This window comes from Sabethes cyaneus, chromosome 2 (genome assembly GCF_943734655.1).
Source record: "Sabethes cyaneus chromosome 2, idSabCyanKW18_F2, whole genome shotgun sequence".
Lineage (NCBI taxonomy): Eukaryota > Metazoa > Arthropoda > Insecta > Diptera > Culicidae > Sabethes > Sabethes cyaneus.
In genome coordinates, this window is record NC_071354.1 from 72,585,755 (window position 1) to 72,600,589 (window position 14,835).

At 44.0% G+C, this 14,835-nt stretch overlaps 1 protein-coding gene across 3 annotated transcripts in view; it reads left to right on the plus strand.

The window, feature by feature from the left end:
• The window catches only part of LOC128735104 (protein CBFA2T2), a 179,707-nt gene that overhangs the window by 142,905 nt on the left and 21,967 nt on the right, over nucleotides 1-14,835 (plus strand). For all 3 annotated transcript variants that reach the window (XM_053829594.1, XM_053829593.1, XM_053829595.1), the window contains 2 exons: nucleotides 13,531-14,009; nucleotides 14,094-14,240. In XM_053829594.1, the coding sequence (XP_053685569.1) occupies nucleotides 13,531-14,009; nucleotides 14,094-14,240 (626 nt within the window). The remainder of the gene's footprint in view (nucleotides 1-13,530; nucleotides 14,010-14,093; nucleotides 14,241-14,835) is intronic.

Genomic DNA, 14,835 nt, shown 5'->3' on the forward strand with positions numbered 1-14,835 from the left:
AACCACCACTGCACTCACTGCTGGAGCACACCTGTTAAGATAGAAGATTTACAGGCTCCCTGCCGGCACGGCAACCCATCTGGTTCACCACAAATACGACCATTAGCGTTCGCCTATGTATTGTCTTAAGAAGTAGTCTCACCACCTCCACCGACCGATCTCCAACTTTCATCTGCGTCCCCGGCACGCAGCTTCATCCCTCACAATCTCGGGGCTGGCTGCTGCGGGAGCAGTTTGTTTTGTTCCGTTTGTCTGCCCACTTCCGTTCTTAAATTGTGTTCCCGTCGCTTTTGGTTGCTGCTTTCCCACGAAACGCGTGTGGCTGGGACATTTGAAGGCACTGTTATGCTGGGGTTGAACTATACCAAACATTATTCGGAGTTTATTCGCCTCGCCATACAGGCACAACCAATAAACCGGGAGCTTTTCGTTTCTAACTTAGTCTCCCATGCAATCAATATTCACGAAAGCTTTTTCTTATGCCAGTGAAAATCGTCTCATTTCTGCAACATAATGAAGCAACAATCAACGAACAAAATCCTCCTCCGTGAAAAATCAGTAGCACCCTGCAGGAGGACTGCCAAGCGTGTAAACATTTCTTCTCCCACTTGTTTTCAGCCCAGCCCAACCCAGCCTAGCGGAAGAGTGGCGGTGTTAAAACGATTGTTGTTTTCCCTTTGCCCCTCCCGTTCTCTGCACGACCGGCTGTTTTCCGATGCGCCCGCATTCGTTCTGCCCTGCCTGCGTGGTTGGCAGGTTCTTCGGAGCGCGTGGGAAAAGATTCCCGCTGTTGCAGCAAAATTCACGCGGACTCGCTTGTTGGTACCTACTTTCTATACATCAGGCACTCCAATCTTGCCTTTGTTTTGCCTATTACCAAGGACGGTTGCATTTTACTTCTACAACCACGCAATCGGAATTACAGCTTAGTTTTTAGAGTTCTACCGTTCCACTTCCGACACTCGGCGACAATCATGGGAAGGTGGCAACCGGCGACGGGTCAGGTGGTGGTGCGGTGGTGTGGTGCAAATTTTCTTCTCCTTTCTTTGCCGCTCTTTCGATCCGACCGGTTCGATGTTTGTTCGTGACATTTTCCGACGGAAATGCGGTGTTGAGAGTTTCTAAGATTTTCCTTTTGTTGTTTACTTGCCAAATGCACACTTACTGTTCCCGCGGTAATAACGCAGAGCTGGAAAAGTTCGTTTTCCGGTTTTGGCAGCTAGCGTTTACCTACTACTACGTTCGTACAACAGCGAGTGCGAGTCTGGGGCGGTTATGGTTCTGATTGAAAATGAAAAACGAAATTATTTTTCATTTGTTCATGCGGCCCATTCCATGTTCATGTTGCTGGCCAGCCAGCGCCTAGATGTATTGCTCGACATTGCTGACGGTCGGTCTCGGACAGAGTTGTATGGCATTTAAATATTTCGCGTCACGGTCGGTGGTTGATTGCTGTCGAGCATATTTTAGTGTGTCGATGATGGTAATCATCACGGATTGTGGAATGAAAAACATTCCACATGAGTATAAGTGGGAGGTTTATGGAAGCAACATACATTTGTTATTTGTTGAAATGAAAACCCTTGACATTTATGGCTACAAGGTGTAATACATCAATTTAAAAATGTTCCGATTTTACTCAAACTTGCTTCTTTCCGAGAAAAATTAAACCCGAAAAACCACATAATCCGAATAAATCTAGTATTTCGCCGAATGTTTAGCATGCTATCAAGGGCATTGAAGCAATTTCTACATTCCAATCCTACAAAGTATTTGCCAAATTTATTACTTCAGTTTTCACCAACAGCATTACTGCCGAGTTAAGTGCCGGGCTGAAATCACTGTCGATATAATAGTCCTCGTGACTTAAAAACTGAAATTTTTTTCCTGCGCGTCCGAATGACATTCATACAATTGTTTAGTCCAAGTTAAAGTACAGTTGACTGGTTGCAGATACTTTTACGGAAAGATTCCCAACTTGGTGTCTCCCCTACTAGCATGGTTGTTATAAAGTTGTTGTGGTAACCGAAATATGACTAATTTCAGTCGTAATTCGGTTGCTTCAACTAAATGGACCTATATTGTCCTACTTGGGTCACAGCATAAAATCGATTAGTTAATTACCTTCTTGCGTTCAAATATGTACAAGGGAGACAGCCCAATTCCTGTTTTCCCTATACTCAAACAAATCAGGTGTACCACAGAGCAGCAACATGGGCACATTACACTTCTTGCTGTACTTATACGTCGCCGTCGTTATCAGCATTCAGCCGAGGTGACTCGTACTGTTTCACCTCCGCCACTCTCTTCTTGCAGTTTGTACTCCGCCGAGTATTGTCCACAGCATATTCCGTTTGAACAGGGAAGGGCGCGTATCCGCGCTCCATCGTCAGTAAGCAACGTCACAGCCTCAAGTCCATGGAGGAAATTAATAAGGGTTTTATAAATTGTCAGCTTCGTACGGTGGCATATACTTCTTGGTCGTTGTATTTTGCGAAGAACAAAATAGATCCGATCTCCTTACTAGTATTCCCAGCAAACCATAAATCGTATATTAATGTATGAAAATCATCTTAAATATCTTTAAACAAAATCGAATTCATACACAAGGCTTATTTAGAGGAATCCTAGTTTACATTCATTCGTACAAAATGATGACAACCGATTTATATACGATTTTCTTCACAGAATCGTATAACGTTATGGAACAAATCATGCTGAGTCGGATCTCATCGTATAAAACTACTTATGAATGTGAATTGTTTACAAATAATCTGCAGTCCGTATATCACCTCCAAAATAAGACGCATATGTTGGTTTCGTGCATCTAATCTATACTTATAAAACAGGATTTCTGCCTGTCTGTCTCTATGTTCCTTTTAGAATCGAAAACTACTGAACCGATCGGCGTGAAAATTTGCATGTAGGGGTTTTTGGGGCTACTGAAGGCTACTGCCATCTCTCGATGGCAAAAGACCCCTCCCCCACTAAGAGGGGGGGGGCTCCCATACAAATCTATGCCTATAAAAATGGATTTCTGTCTGTCCGGATGTTCCTTATAGAATCAAAAACTACTGAACCAATCGGCGTGAAAATTTGCACGTAGAGGTTTATGGGGCCAGGAAAGGTTTTAGTGATGGTTAGAGACCCCTCTCCCGACTAAGAGGGGGGGCTCCCATACAAATGAAACACAAATTTCTGCATAACTCGAGAACTAATCAAGCAAATAGAACAAAATTTGGCATGTGGGTGTTTTTGGTGACAAGAATCTATTCTATGGTGAATTGGGACCCCTCCCCTGTTTAGAAGGAGAATTGTGACTCCTCTCCCCTTTAAGAGGGGGGGGGGGGCTTCCATACAAATAAAATACAAATTTCCTCATAATTCGAGAACTAATCAAGCAAATGGAACCAAATTTGGCATGTGAAGGTTTTCGAGGGCAAGAATATTTCCTATGGTGAATTAGGGCCCCTCCCCACTTTAAGAGGGAGGGGGGCTTCTACACAAATGAAATACAAATTTCCTTACAATTTGAGTACGAATCAAGCAAATGGAATCAAATTTGGCATGTGGGGCTTTTAGGGGGCAGAATTTTTTTCTATAATGAATTAAGACCCCTCCCCTGTTTAGGAGGGGGGGCTCCCATACAAATGAAATTCAAATTTCAAAATAACTTGAGAACTAATCAAGCAAATGGAACCAAATTTGGCATGTGGGAGGTTTTGGAGTCCTGAATTTATTTTATGATAGTTAGAGACCTCTCACCCCTGTGGTAGGGGGATATGGACTCTCAACAAATAAAACAGAAATTTTTGTGAAACTCAAAAACTAATCGAACTCGAGAAATTCGAGACTCTTCCATAAAACATTAGTCAATAACAAGACCACAAAAACTATCGATAGTAACACTAGATCATTCAGGACGAGACGGCCACGAGTGTTGCCGGTGACCCGCCGTCCGAAGCGCCGCCCACTGGGGGGAGGCAACTGCCCGCAGAAATCACTACTGTCTAGGTTTATTTGTTTTCCTAGGTCTACCTGGGTTTTCTGGAACGAGCGATAGCGAGTAAGGAGAGGATCGCGAAATGGTACTTTCACAAAAAAGTTTTCCGTGAAATGATACATTCCGCTTAAGGTTTTTCGCAAAATGATACTCTGCGAAATGTTGTACAGTCATGGCGAATATTACTATCCGCTTTCTGGCTATGCAATGATGGGACAGGGGAGTTGTTTTCTACTTTACTGTGAGGAAAAATTGCAAATTTGTATATTAAACTATCCATTCCTGGTAACTAATAAGCATTAACATAAGCAGCAAATCAGCGTATCTGGCATTTCATAATGCACGTTGTTGTATATTAGCTTTTTGGCTGCATAGGTGTCGTAAATTGGCATCCAAAATTGTATTCAAATTCTTCGTGTCGGTAATTAGCTGTAAATTAGCATTGTCAGCACTATAAGAAGGTTATCAGTAAAGTTGCTGTATATTTTGCCAAAATAGCATTTAAGGCGACTTAAATGCTTATTGGCCTACATTTGAATAGCATTGTTTATGCTTATTAGTTACCTGGGATGCTTTCGTAGTTGCGTAACTGCCAAAATGAATCATCTTAGGTTAAACTCCTCAGAAACTTGCAAAACTTGGAATTGTGACAAAGATCATCCGAGATTCATGATTTGTGTACAACACAGGTTAATTTGTGGCAATACGAATTTTGTCGGGCCAGCTAGTGATTTACATTAATATGATATGATATGATTTCTCATTTATTACTTTGATATACGTACGAAAATGTTAACTGGGTTGTTGCCGGCGATCACCAGCAATCCCGAATGCACGTACTCATCTACCATTTCTACCGTCACTATCGACAGTTACAATCCGTGGGAGCTGCATGTTTTCCCCCTTTAAGCTTCTTCCTTTCAGGTACTTGATCTTCGATGCATTTATTTGTAGCACAATTCTCCTAGACTCTGCTTTCAGTTCGGCGTACATAGCCTCCGCGGTCGCAAAACTTCTGGCTATGGTATCAAGGTCATCGGCAAAACCTAGGAGTTGGCTCACTTTGATGCGAATCGTGCCTCTCGTTTCGATAGCAGCTTACAGGATCAGCCCATCGAGAGTGGAAGTGTCTCCGAGATGCTCACAAAACATATCACTCGATCCAATATAGCGCTGAGCAGTCGCGTCAATTGCTCCGGAAAACCATGTTCATGCATTATCTGCTATAGTTGATCTCGATCAACTGTATCGTATGCTGCTTTAAAGTCAATAAAGTTAGCGCTTGAAAAAATTGACTGACCTGCTTGAAGACGAATATAATAATATCTGTATTTATTTATTTATTTGTTTGTTTTGCATTCCATCTGACTTATAAGTCTAAATGAACTTACTCTAACAATATAAAACGCATTCAGTGCATACAGTTTTACTCTTGGTACTACTCTTTTATTTGTCAGCGCACTTAAGCACAATTGTAACAATTCTAGTTACATAAACTTCTTTATGACCAAAATTAATCATATACCGATTGTCTCAACTGCTTTGTAACAACTGTGTTAGAACTCTTTCACTTTCTTATCTTCGTGCAACGTAAGAACTGTTGAACTAATAATGTAATGTATATACTGGACACTATCACTTATTGTTCTTACAAAACAATAAGTGATAGTGTCCAGTATATACATTACATTATTAGTTCAGTAGTTCTTATTATTTTGTAAGAACAATAAGTGAAAGTGTCCAGTATATACATTACATTATTAGTTGTGTTAGAACTGCTGACAGTGTTTACCTCTCTCAGTTTTCTACCCTTCAAAGCAAATCATTCATGAATTGTAGTACTGAATGACTATCAGTCAATTCTCTTGCTCTTGCCTGATATTTTTGTTATCAAAGTTTAGTTTTTTAAACAGCCTGCTTTTTAAAATCAACCAAAACCTGTCTGAAGTAAATTAATTAAATCTTAGGAGCAATATTTACGTTTATTGTAAATTCGTTTATCGTTGGCAGTTCAAAATGAATGAACGATTCACTTGCTACTTGCCAGCTATCGCCTTAATGAAGCTTTTTGTTACAAAGCTAGTTTTGTAGACATGAAAATACATCCGTGAGCAGAAACGTTAAAGTTTTACTGTCAGAGCAACCATATTAAAATATCTTATAAAACAAATAATAAATTTTCAGCAGTCTCCGTACTTGTGCAGCATATGCACATTAAATTTTATCGTACATATGGGAATGATAGGTGGTTAAAATCAACAGATAAAATCTAGCAAAATCATTCCAGTTGCTTCCTAAGACGTGAAAACCGATTGATATTAACTTTCTTTCAGCAACACACTTTGCTTTGATGAATTTTCGTTTGCTATTTTAATTATTATTTCAGTGTTGAACTTTAATATTCTTCTTAGTAACAACAGCAAAACTGATTGGTTAGGGTTTAAATAGCGTTTAGTAGCTCTATAAAACTAACAGATTAATTGACAAGCAACCGCAATAAGATTATTTTTGTTTGATGCGCCATATTGTATTGCTACGCCCCACGTGTGGTAAGTTTATAAGAGATGTAGAGTTTTATGGTGGTTTCATAGCTAGCTATAAGTAATTTTTGGATTGTATCATCCTTGTATTGTGTAATACCATGATAAAACGAATGAATGGAAACCGCAACAAAACATTCATAAAATTTAAATAATGCAAGCCGGATTTGGAATTGTTACTTGGGATGTGACGTGACATTATTTTTGGTTGATGGATGGATACCCAGCTAGCATTTTCATATGTATAGAAAAGGTAAAAATCAGCATTACGTACAGATATACATGCTAAATAAATCGTAATTCATGCGCAAAATTGGCATATCCGTACTATTTTGAAGGCGATATACGCAATTACGAATAATTTTGAGCGTTACGACTATATAAGTATTTATATACGATAATATCCGATTAAGCGCGAGTCGCTCCGTACTATGTCAGTCATTATCATTATATACGACAAAAAATCTACTTGATCCTACTTTATCCAGCTTTAGTTACGATTTCGTGTATGTTAGGAGATATTTACGATAGTTTTCGTACATTGATATACGAGTTGGTGCCAGCTGGGTATTTTGATGATGAACCTGTAATTGAAGGGTATTGTACTGTCCATTGAAGTGTCGCGAAAATTAGCCTGAGACGAACGATCGAACAATCTCAATAGAATTGCCGAACTTTATCGCTCTTTTTTTTTTTTTTTTTTTCTTTAACGAGTAGGGAAATCTGCTATCAGACACCTGAGAAGACAGCTCAGGGAGTGGGGTTTGGTATCTCGTGAAGATCGTGAAGATCCAGACCCACTAAAACCCTACTCGAGTCTCCAGCCTCAATCCCCCCTGGAACCACCTTATCGGTATTACTTCAGGGAGGGGCTATTGTGCTTTACGCACGTTCTTAGATAACTACTGGACTATGGTAGTTAGGCTGTTTATTCGCCGTTGATCGGCTTTCCAGCGGTTTTGTAGCTCAAGTACGATCTGAGTAGCAACCGCATTGACCGCACCCCAGACGTCCGAGCTAGAACACATCCTTTGGACTAAGTTATCCGGAGTAGTGTCCTGTCCGCTAACTGCCATCATGTTGCTTCTCACGCTCGCGAAACGAGGGCACATGAAGAAAGCATGTTCTGCAGTTTCCTCGACGTCCGCGCATTCCGGACACTCGGGGGACTCCGCATGCCCAAACTTGTGCAGATACTGTCTAAAACAACCATGCCCTGACAGAATCTGTGTCAGGTGGAAGTTGACTTCGCCATGGCGCCTGTTGACCCATCCGGATAGTTCCGGGATAAGTCGATGTGTCCACCGGCCTTTTGTGGAATCAGACCATGCCCGCTGCCATGTGATCATCGAGGCCGATCTCGTGGTACTCCGTATGCCTCTAGTTCCACGTTGGTTGAAGCACTCTACGTCCTCGCTGATGATGATACCAATAGGCATCATACCCGCTAAGACGCAGATTGCGTCATGTGAAACTGTGCGATACGCACTCGCCACTCTTAAGCACATGAGACGATAGGTGCTTTCCAGCTTGGCTAGATAGCTTTTGGTACCTAACGCCGATGACCACACCGGCCCGCCATACCTGAGTATGGACTGGACCACGTTGGCTAAAAGCCTTCGCTTGCTGCCATATACCGCAGAGCTATTAGACATCATACGAGACAATGCCGAAATAGCTGTGGAAGCCTTCTTGCAGGCATAGTCGACGTGGCTCCCGAACTTGAGCTTGTCGTCGACCATGACTCCAAGGAGTTTTAAGGACCGCGTTGACGAAATAGTGCAGTCCCCGACGCTGATATTTGCTTGCTGCACCGACTTGCGGTTGTTCACCACAATAACCTCCGTTTTATGATGCGCTAGGTCCAGTTTCCTGGATCGCATCCAATCTTCAACAATGCTTATAGAGTGGGCAGCCGTCAACTCAACCTCTCTGATAGATTCGCCGTAGACTTCCAAGGTGATATCGTCCGCAAAGCCGACAATCACCACCCCTACCGGGAGCTTTAGCCTCAACACCTCGTCATACATGACGTTCCACAACACCGGGACCAGTATGGAACCTTGCGGAACCCCTGAGGTGATTGGAACGCATTTCTGACCCTCCTCCGTGTTGTAGCATAGCACACGATTCTGAAAATAATTTTCCAGAATTCTGTACAGCGACACCGGCACTTGGACGCTCCAAAGCGAGCTGGCTATGGAGTCCCAGCTAGCGCTATTAAACGCATTTCTCACGTCGAGCGTGACAACTGCGCAATAACGAATACCTGTCCTCTTGGGCTGGATTGCCACCTCAGCTGTCTTAGTGACAGACAAGATGGCATCCACCGTAGATTTGCCTTTTCGGAAGCCGAATTGGTTCCTTGACAGCCCGTTTGTACCCTCCGTGTACTGTACGAGTCTGTTAAGGATAACCCTCTCCAGCACCTTGCCGGCAGTATCGAGTAGACAGATCGGCCTATATGACGAGGGGACACCCGGAGGTTTTCCCGGCTTCGGCAATAGGACCAGGTTCTGTCGCTTCCATCTGTCCGGGAAGTGGCCAGCTTCCAGGCATCTATTCATTACTGCCCCGAATAATTCGGGAGCCTCCAGAATAGCCGCTTTAATGGCCATATTCGGGATACCGTCTGACCCCGGTGCCTTGCTCACCTTTAGGGATTTAGCGATATCGATGAGTTCCTCGTTCGTAACCGTCACTTCCTCCCCGACTTCCAAACCGCCGTCGCCCACGTTACTTTGGATGTTCGGCTGGGAGGCCGACCAGACTTTATCGCTCTATCGCATGCCGATCGCTCTCTCGCTCAGCCGAGGAGACACATCAAACCAGCCAGATATGAGTAAAACTAGAAGTATCTCAAGAGACGGTCGCATCCGTTGATCGCAGAAGCGAGTTTTTACAAGTGCCACCAGTTCGTTCTGCCGAGTGCAGAAACAGAAATTTTCACAATTGCCATTGAAACGCCATTTGCTAAATTACCATCAGGAGTGTGAGCGATTCGGATGCCTGATTATAACATTTCGTTTCATGTCACATGTCGCATGTCGTGCCATCTTCCGGTTTTCGTTTGTTTTCGCTAACGCGCAAGTGCACGAACGTCTTTTGTAATGGAAGTTACAGTATTACTACGTACGTACGTACTGTTTTCGGCAGTGATCGAAGATCCCAAATATATGAGCTTATCAACCACTTTACGTCCATCGCCGTCAGTAGTCACTTTCCGTGCGAGGCAAACGTCATTTTCTCGTAAGTCTCCGATCGCCGCTCGTCTTATAACACTGTCAAAGACCATCTCCTTGACCATGTCCCCTGCGAGATTCGAATGGGTCCAACAATCCACCCGAGATTCTCACACAGCACTGGATCCCATCCATCGTAGCCATGCCATGCGACATGCGGCTTTGAAATCGATGAACAGGTGATGCGTGGGGACTAGTAATTCGCGGCACTTCTGGAGGATCTGCCGCAGGGTGAAGATTTGGTCCGTTGTAGACCGACCCTCCATGAAGCCGACCTGATAATTTCCCATAAATCTATTGGCTACCCTACTAGCACGGTTGTTACAAAGTAGTTGTGGTAACTGAATTATGACTAATTTCAGTCGTAATTCGGTTGCTTCAACTAAATGGACCTAATGTGTGCTACTTGAGTATTGGCGATAGTCGATGGAAGATAACTTGTGACAGCACTTTGTAGGCGGCATTTTGTATAGTGATCACTTGATAGTTCTCGCAAAGCTTATCGCTTTCTTGTAGATAGGGCAAATAACTCCGTCTTTCCACTCCTCCGGTAGTCGTCCCGCATCCCAAATCCTGACAATCAGTTGTCGCAGATAGCCGGCAAACTTGTCCGAGCCCACTTTAATAAGTTCCGCTCCAATGCCATCTTTTCCCGCTGCTTTGTTGTTCTTCAGCCGCTGGATGGCTTCTTTAACTTCTCTCATCGATGGGGGTGGCACATCCTCGTTGCTTGCCACACCAATGTGGTCAATTTTTCCGCTATTATGGTCTTCCACCTGCACGCCATTCAGGTGTTCATCGTAGTGCTGCCTCCACCTTTCGATCACGCACGGTCGTCAGTCAAGATACCTCCATCTTTATCCCTGTACATTTTGGCCTAGGCACAAAGCCTTTGCGAGATTCGTTGAGTCTCTGATAGAACTTCCGTGTGTCGTGAAAGCGGTATAGCTGCTCGAGTTCTTCGCTCGTTGACTCCTGGACGTGGTGGCGCTTCTTCTCCTGGAAAAGTCGGGTTTGCTGTCTCCGGTTCTGTTTGTATGGCTCCACATTCTGACGGGTGGCTCTACGCAGCATTTGTACCCACGCTGCATTCTTCTCATCTAATATCTGCTGGCACTTCTTGTCGAACCATTCGTTACATCGATTTGGTGCCATACGGCGTAGGACCTTCTCCGCTACGCTGTTAATGGCTGTTTTCACGGCATTCCAATAGTACTTCCGAGGTGAGAGCTGTGCACTTTAATTATGTTCGTATTGAAGAATCGCGGCCATTGAATCTGCACATTCGGGGGTTGGTCGGCCACTCCGCGATCACCCGCTTCTGCATCTTACCCACCACTATGAAAACTGTGCCCAGCTCGTGATAGATGGTATGACCATCCCTATATGTACGTACCATCGTTACTTTCCAGCATACCTCCTGCAGCGAAACGATGTCGAACTTGCGGCTCTTCACTTCTTTAGGGAGCACGTGTGTACTTCCGAGGAAAATTAGACACCGACAGTTTCATGTTCCTAATTTCCAACCGTTAGTCCGTTTTCGTCGCCTGGGTCTTTGCCGGTTGTTCCGATTAGACTTAATATTACTTACGGAGTACATTACTTTGATTTTTTAGTGGTTCAGACTTGCAAAGCCCGCAACCCCACAGTATTATCCGAAGGCCAAGGTAGCTCGAAGAAGCCCTCCTTTCCTGTCAACATACAACCTTGGTTGTCACCGGGGTTTGTTACCCGATCCACACCAAGGTTGCTAGTATCTCGGCTGGTACCACGAGGATGTAGGGATAGGCGTTGCTAGATAATAGGCTACGGACCACTGTAGGGTCTATTTTTTGCCCAGTCCGCAATGCTCCGATTACCTAGCCGTATACCAACTAAAGAGTGGTAGCCCAAAACCGACAAGCGTGGAGTCGATTCCTTAAGTCGGCCCAGATTTGATAAGCGGATTATTACCGAAAAGTAAAGAAAAAGTGTTTTTCCAAGACTTCTTCAATCATGCTTTAGAACTGTTTACCACATAAGACAAACTTTACTTAAGTGCCCACGAAGTCTCTAATAATGACAAAGTGCACCGAAAACACTGAAACAATTCAACGCAAAATCGCCATTTTATCAGCAATCGCGCTTTCGTTCTCCAGATTTGAATGAAAAAAAAAGATATAATTTTAAATTTTCTCCCAGACTATGCTGCACAATTCATGAATAGTAAACTTCTAGTACTGCTAGAAGAAACTGCTACCAAGAAAAAAAACTAGTACTGCTTCGCTACCACTGGGCAACTGATTGGTGTCACTTTACATGTGGCGCAGCTGCTCTAGGAAGTTCGTTTCCACTCGAAGCTACTGAAACGAGCAGAAAGGGTAACACCAATATCAATTCGAAAGTCTGGCGGGGACCTGTTTCGTCAAAGCGGTAACCATAAATGTATCCCCGGCAAACGGCACGACGACGATAAGCACAATTTGCGGAAATGTCGCAGCTGCGGCATTCGCTTATTCGATCATAAATTCCGTATATGTTTGAAGGAAGGATAATGCCGCTCTCCCTGTAAACTGCCAGATTTCTAGCTCAAGACGTCCGATTCACACGACCGGGTGCGGGTGAATGGAAACTATATGCGGGATGAACGTCGACGACGACGAGTTTCGGATTCAATCGTAATCTATTGTGACAGGAAATTTGTCCGTGAAGGATAAGTTTCAAAAACATCAACATTTGTTCGGACGAGTGTCTTGATTGGCGTGTGCATGCCGGTACGACTGTGTACGTACACTCGAAGCTGAAATGCTAACAGACGGACACAGAGCACACATCCTCGGGCAACTCAAGACGGACAAATGTGTGACGGCTGTTGTTGCTACTAATGCCAGCAACTACAAGGATTACTCGCTCGATGTAGTTGGCAACGGTTGGCCGGCGATTCTGCTGCTGAAAGAAGGATTTATTTCTCATGCGAATGCGGATACACATCAGCTGGTAAGCAAACCGGCAGCGATAAATTGTGTCCTTCGTCCAGTTGGATGTGCAGTAACACTTACTGGACGGATTTTCGGACACGTACGTTAAGCTGAAAATGCATTCTCCTCCAGATGGATTTTGTCCACTGTGTAGTCCCTGACAGACTGCCAGTCATTGCACAGTTTTTTTTAAACTGAAATTGGAAATACATACAGTATTTACCATAGATTAAAAATTAAAAACTATTTATAATTGCCTTTTTATCTTCATTCATATCCGAAAAATTATAATATCAAATTGTTCACAATCTTTTTTGTTGACTAGCAGAATACTTTTTATCAAATAGTACATGACGACTTTCAAATTAATTTTGTAACCTATTTTTACGAGGAGAAAGTAAATACAAAGTCAGTCGCACAGCCACTTAATTGTGATCCCAAGTTTTCGCTGTTGCATTTTTTAAACACCTTTGTTCAACTGCGATCGGCAGTATCTCACATTTTTTCTCCCATCTTGCAGCTTTATTTTTTGCTTCACCCATTTCCGTTACCCTCCCACTCGAGTTTCATTCAGCTGGAACAACCGAGAGCACTACAGTGAGATTGATTGAAATTTCAATTAATTTCTCTTTATGCTCCTGTTGTGCATACCTTATATCCACTCGTCCGCCCGGGATGCCGGCGAATGGCAGCATCAGCCAGCCAGTTCATACACAAAGCTTGTCACTTGTCACCAGCATTAACTCATTATTCCGTTTGTCTCCATCGTTTCGTCTCATGCGCCTCAGGTAAGGAACAATGTCGAACGCCCGATTCACCGGAAGGCGCCCGCGTGGTGACGCCACGTTCACCGATTTCACCCCAGGTGTCACAGCATCACAGCTCGCTGGTACCCCAACCGAGATCTGGCGGCACCGGTACCGGAGCATCATCACAAGTCGTCACCGGTCGCAACGGGAGCTCTTCACCGCCGGGGGAAACTCCGGCGACGCGAATTCTCAACGGAAGCGGTTCGGGTAATGGCGGTGGAGGAGGCGGCGGCGGCGGCGGCGGTGGTGGTGGTGGCGGTGGTAGCTTAGGATCAATCACACCCCCACCGGCTATCACTCCTGCTTCAGCAGCGGTTGCAGCAGCCGCCGCAGCGGCACAGCAGGACTCGGCAAAGCTGATAAAGATTCGACGCTTCCTTGGTGCGCTGGTGCAGTTCGGACAGGATACCAATGTGGATATAGGCGACCGGGTGCGCTCGCTGGTGCTGTCGCTGGCGGTGAGTGACTGAATTTGAAGTTTGCTGGAAATTAGCGAAATTAAGCAATTTGTTTGTATTTTCTTTGTCCCTTCTTTTCTCTAGAGTGGCGGTCTCACGGTAGATGAGTTTCAAATAGCCGTCCAGGAGGCAACAAACTTCCCACTTCGATCGAACGTGGTTCCCTTCCTCAAGTCACACGTTCCTGTTTTGCAGCGGGAAATCAATATCCTGTCGAGAACTAGCAAACAGGTGAGTTGGGTCTGTTTTAACTTTCAAAAGCAATGAAGTTTATTCAAGGTTAGACCACCAATTGTTCATAAATACTAGCATTAAATCAACGTTCGGCTAAAGTTTGTGCTTACAAGAGAACCCGTCAAGTTGACCTAAATGTTAATATTTTTTGGTGCACTTATTTTCCTTCTATCAGCGGTGTGAGAACGTAAGCAAATGACAAATCTACAAACGGAACTTCAGCGGAATAAAACTGCTCTAACTGGCAGCTATACATGCTTCAACATGGGACGGTTTTTGAGTTTTGCCTGTAGCGGCACTTTGAAGGAGGTTTTCTACGCACCGACGACGGCGACAGGACACTGCGTGGGAACAGCACCGGATGGTAGCGAACTTTTAAGATCGGTTGGCTCAGTGCTTTTCGCTTCGAATGCGACTGAATACAATTTGAAAAGAAATGACAAAACAAAGCCTAAGCGACGCAATGCTGCGAACAGAATCCGGTTTGTTTGTCTTTTGCTGCACAGGAAAAAAATCGAAACTTTCGCATCGGTTGTTGAACAAAAGCGTTCGCACACTCGCTGCTGTTTCGTGTGCTCAGTATTAGCATCGT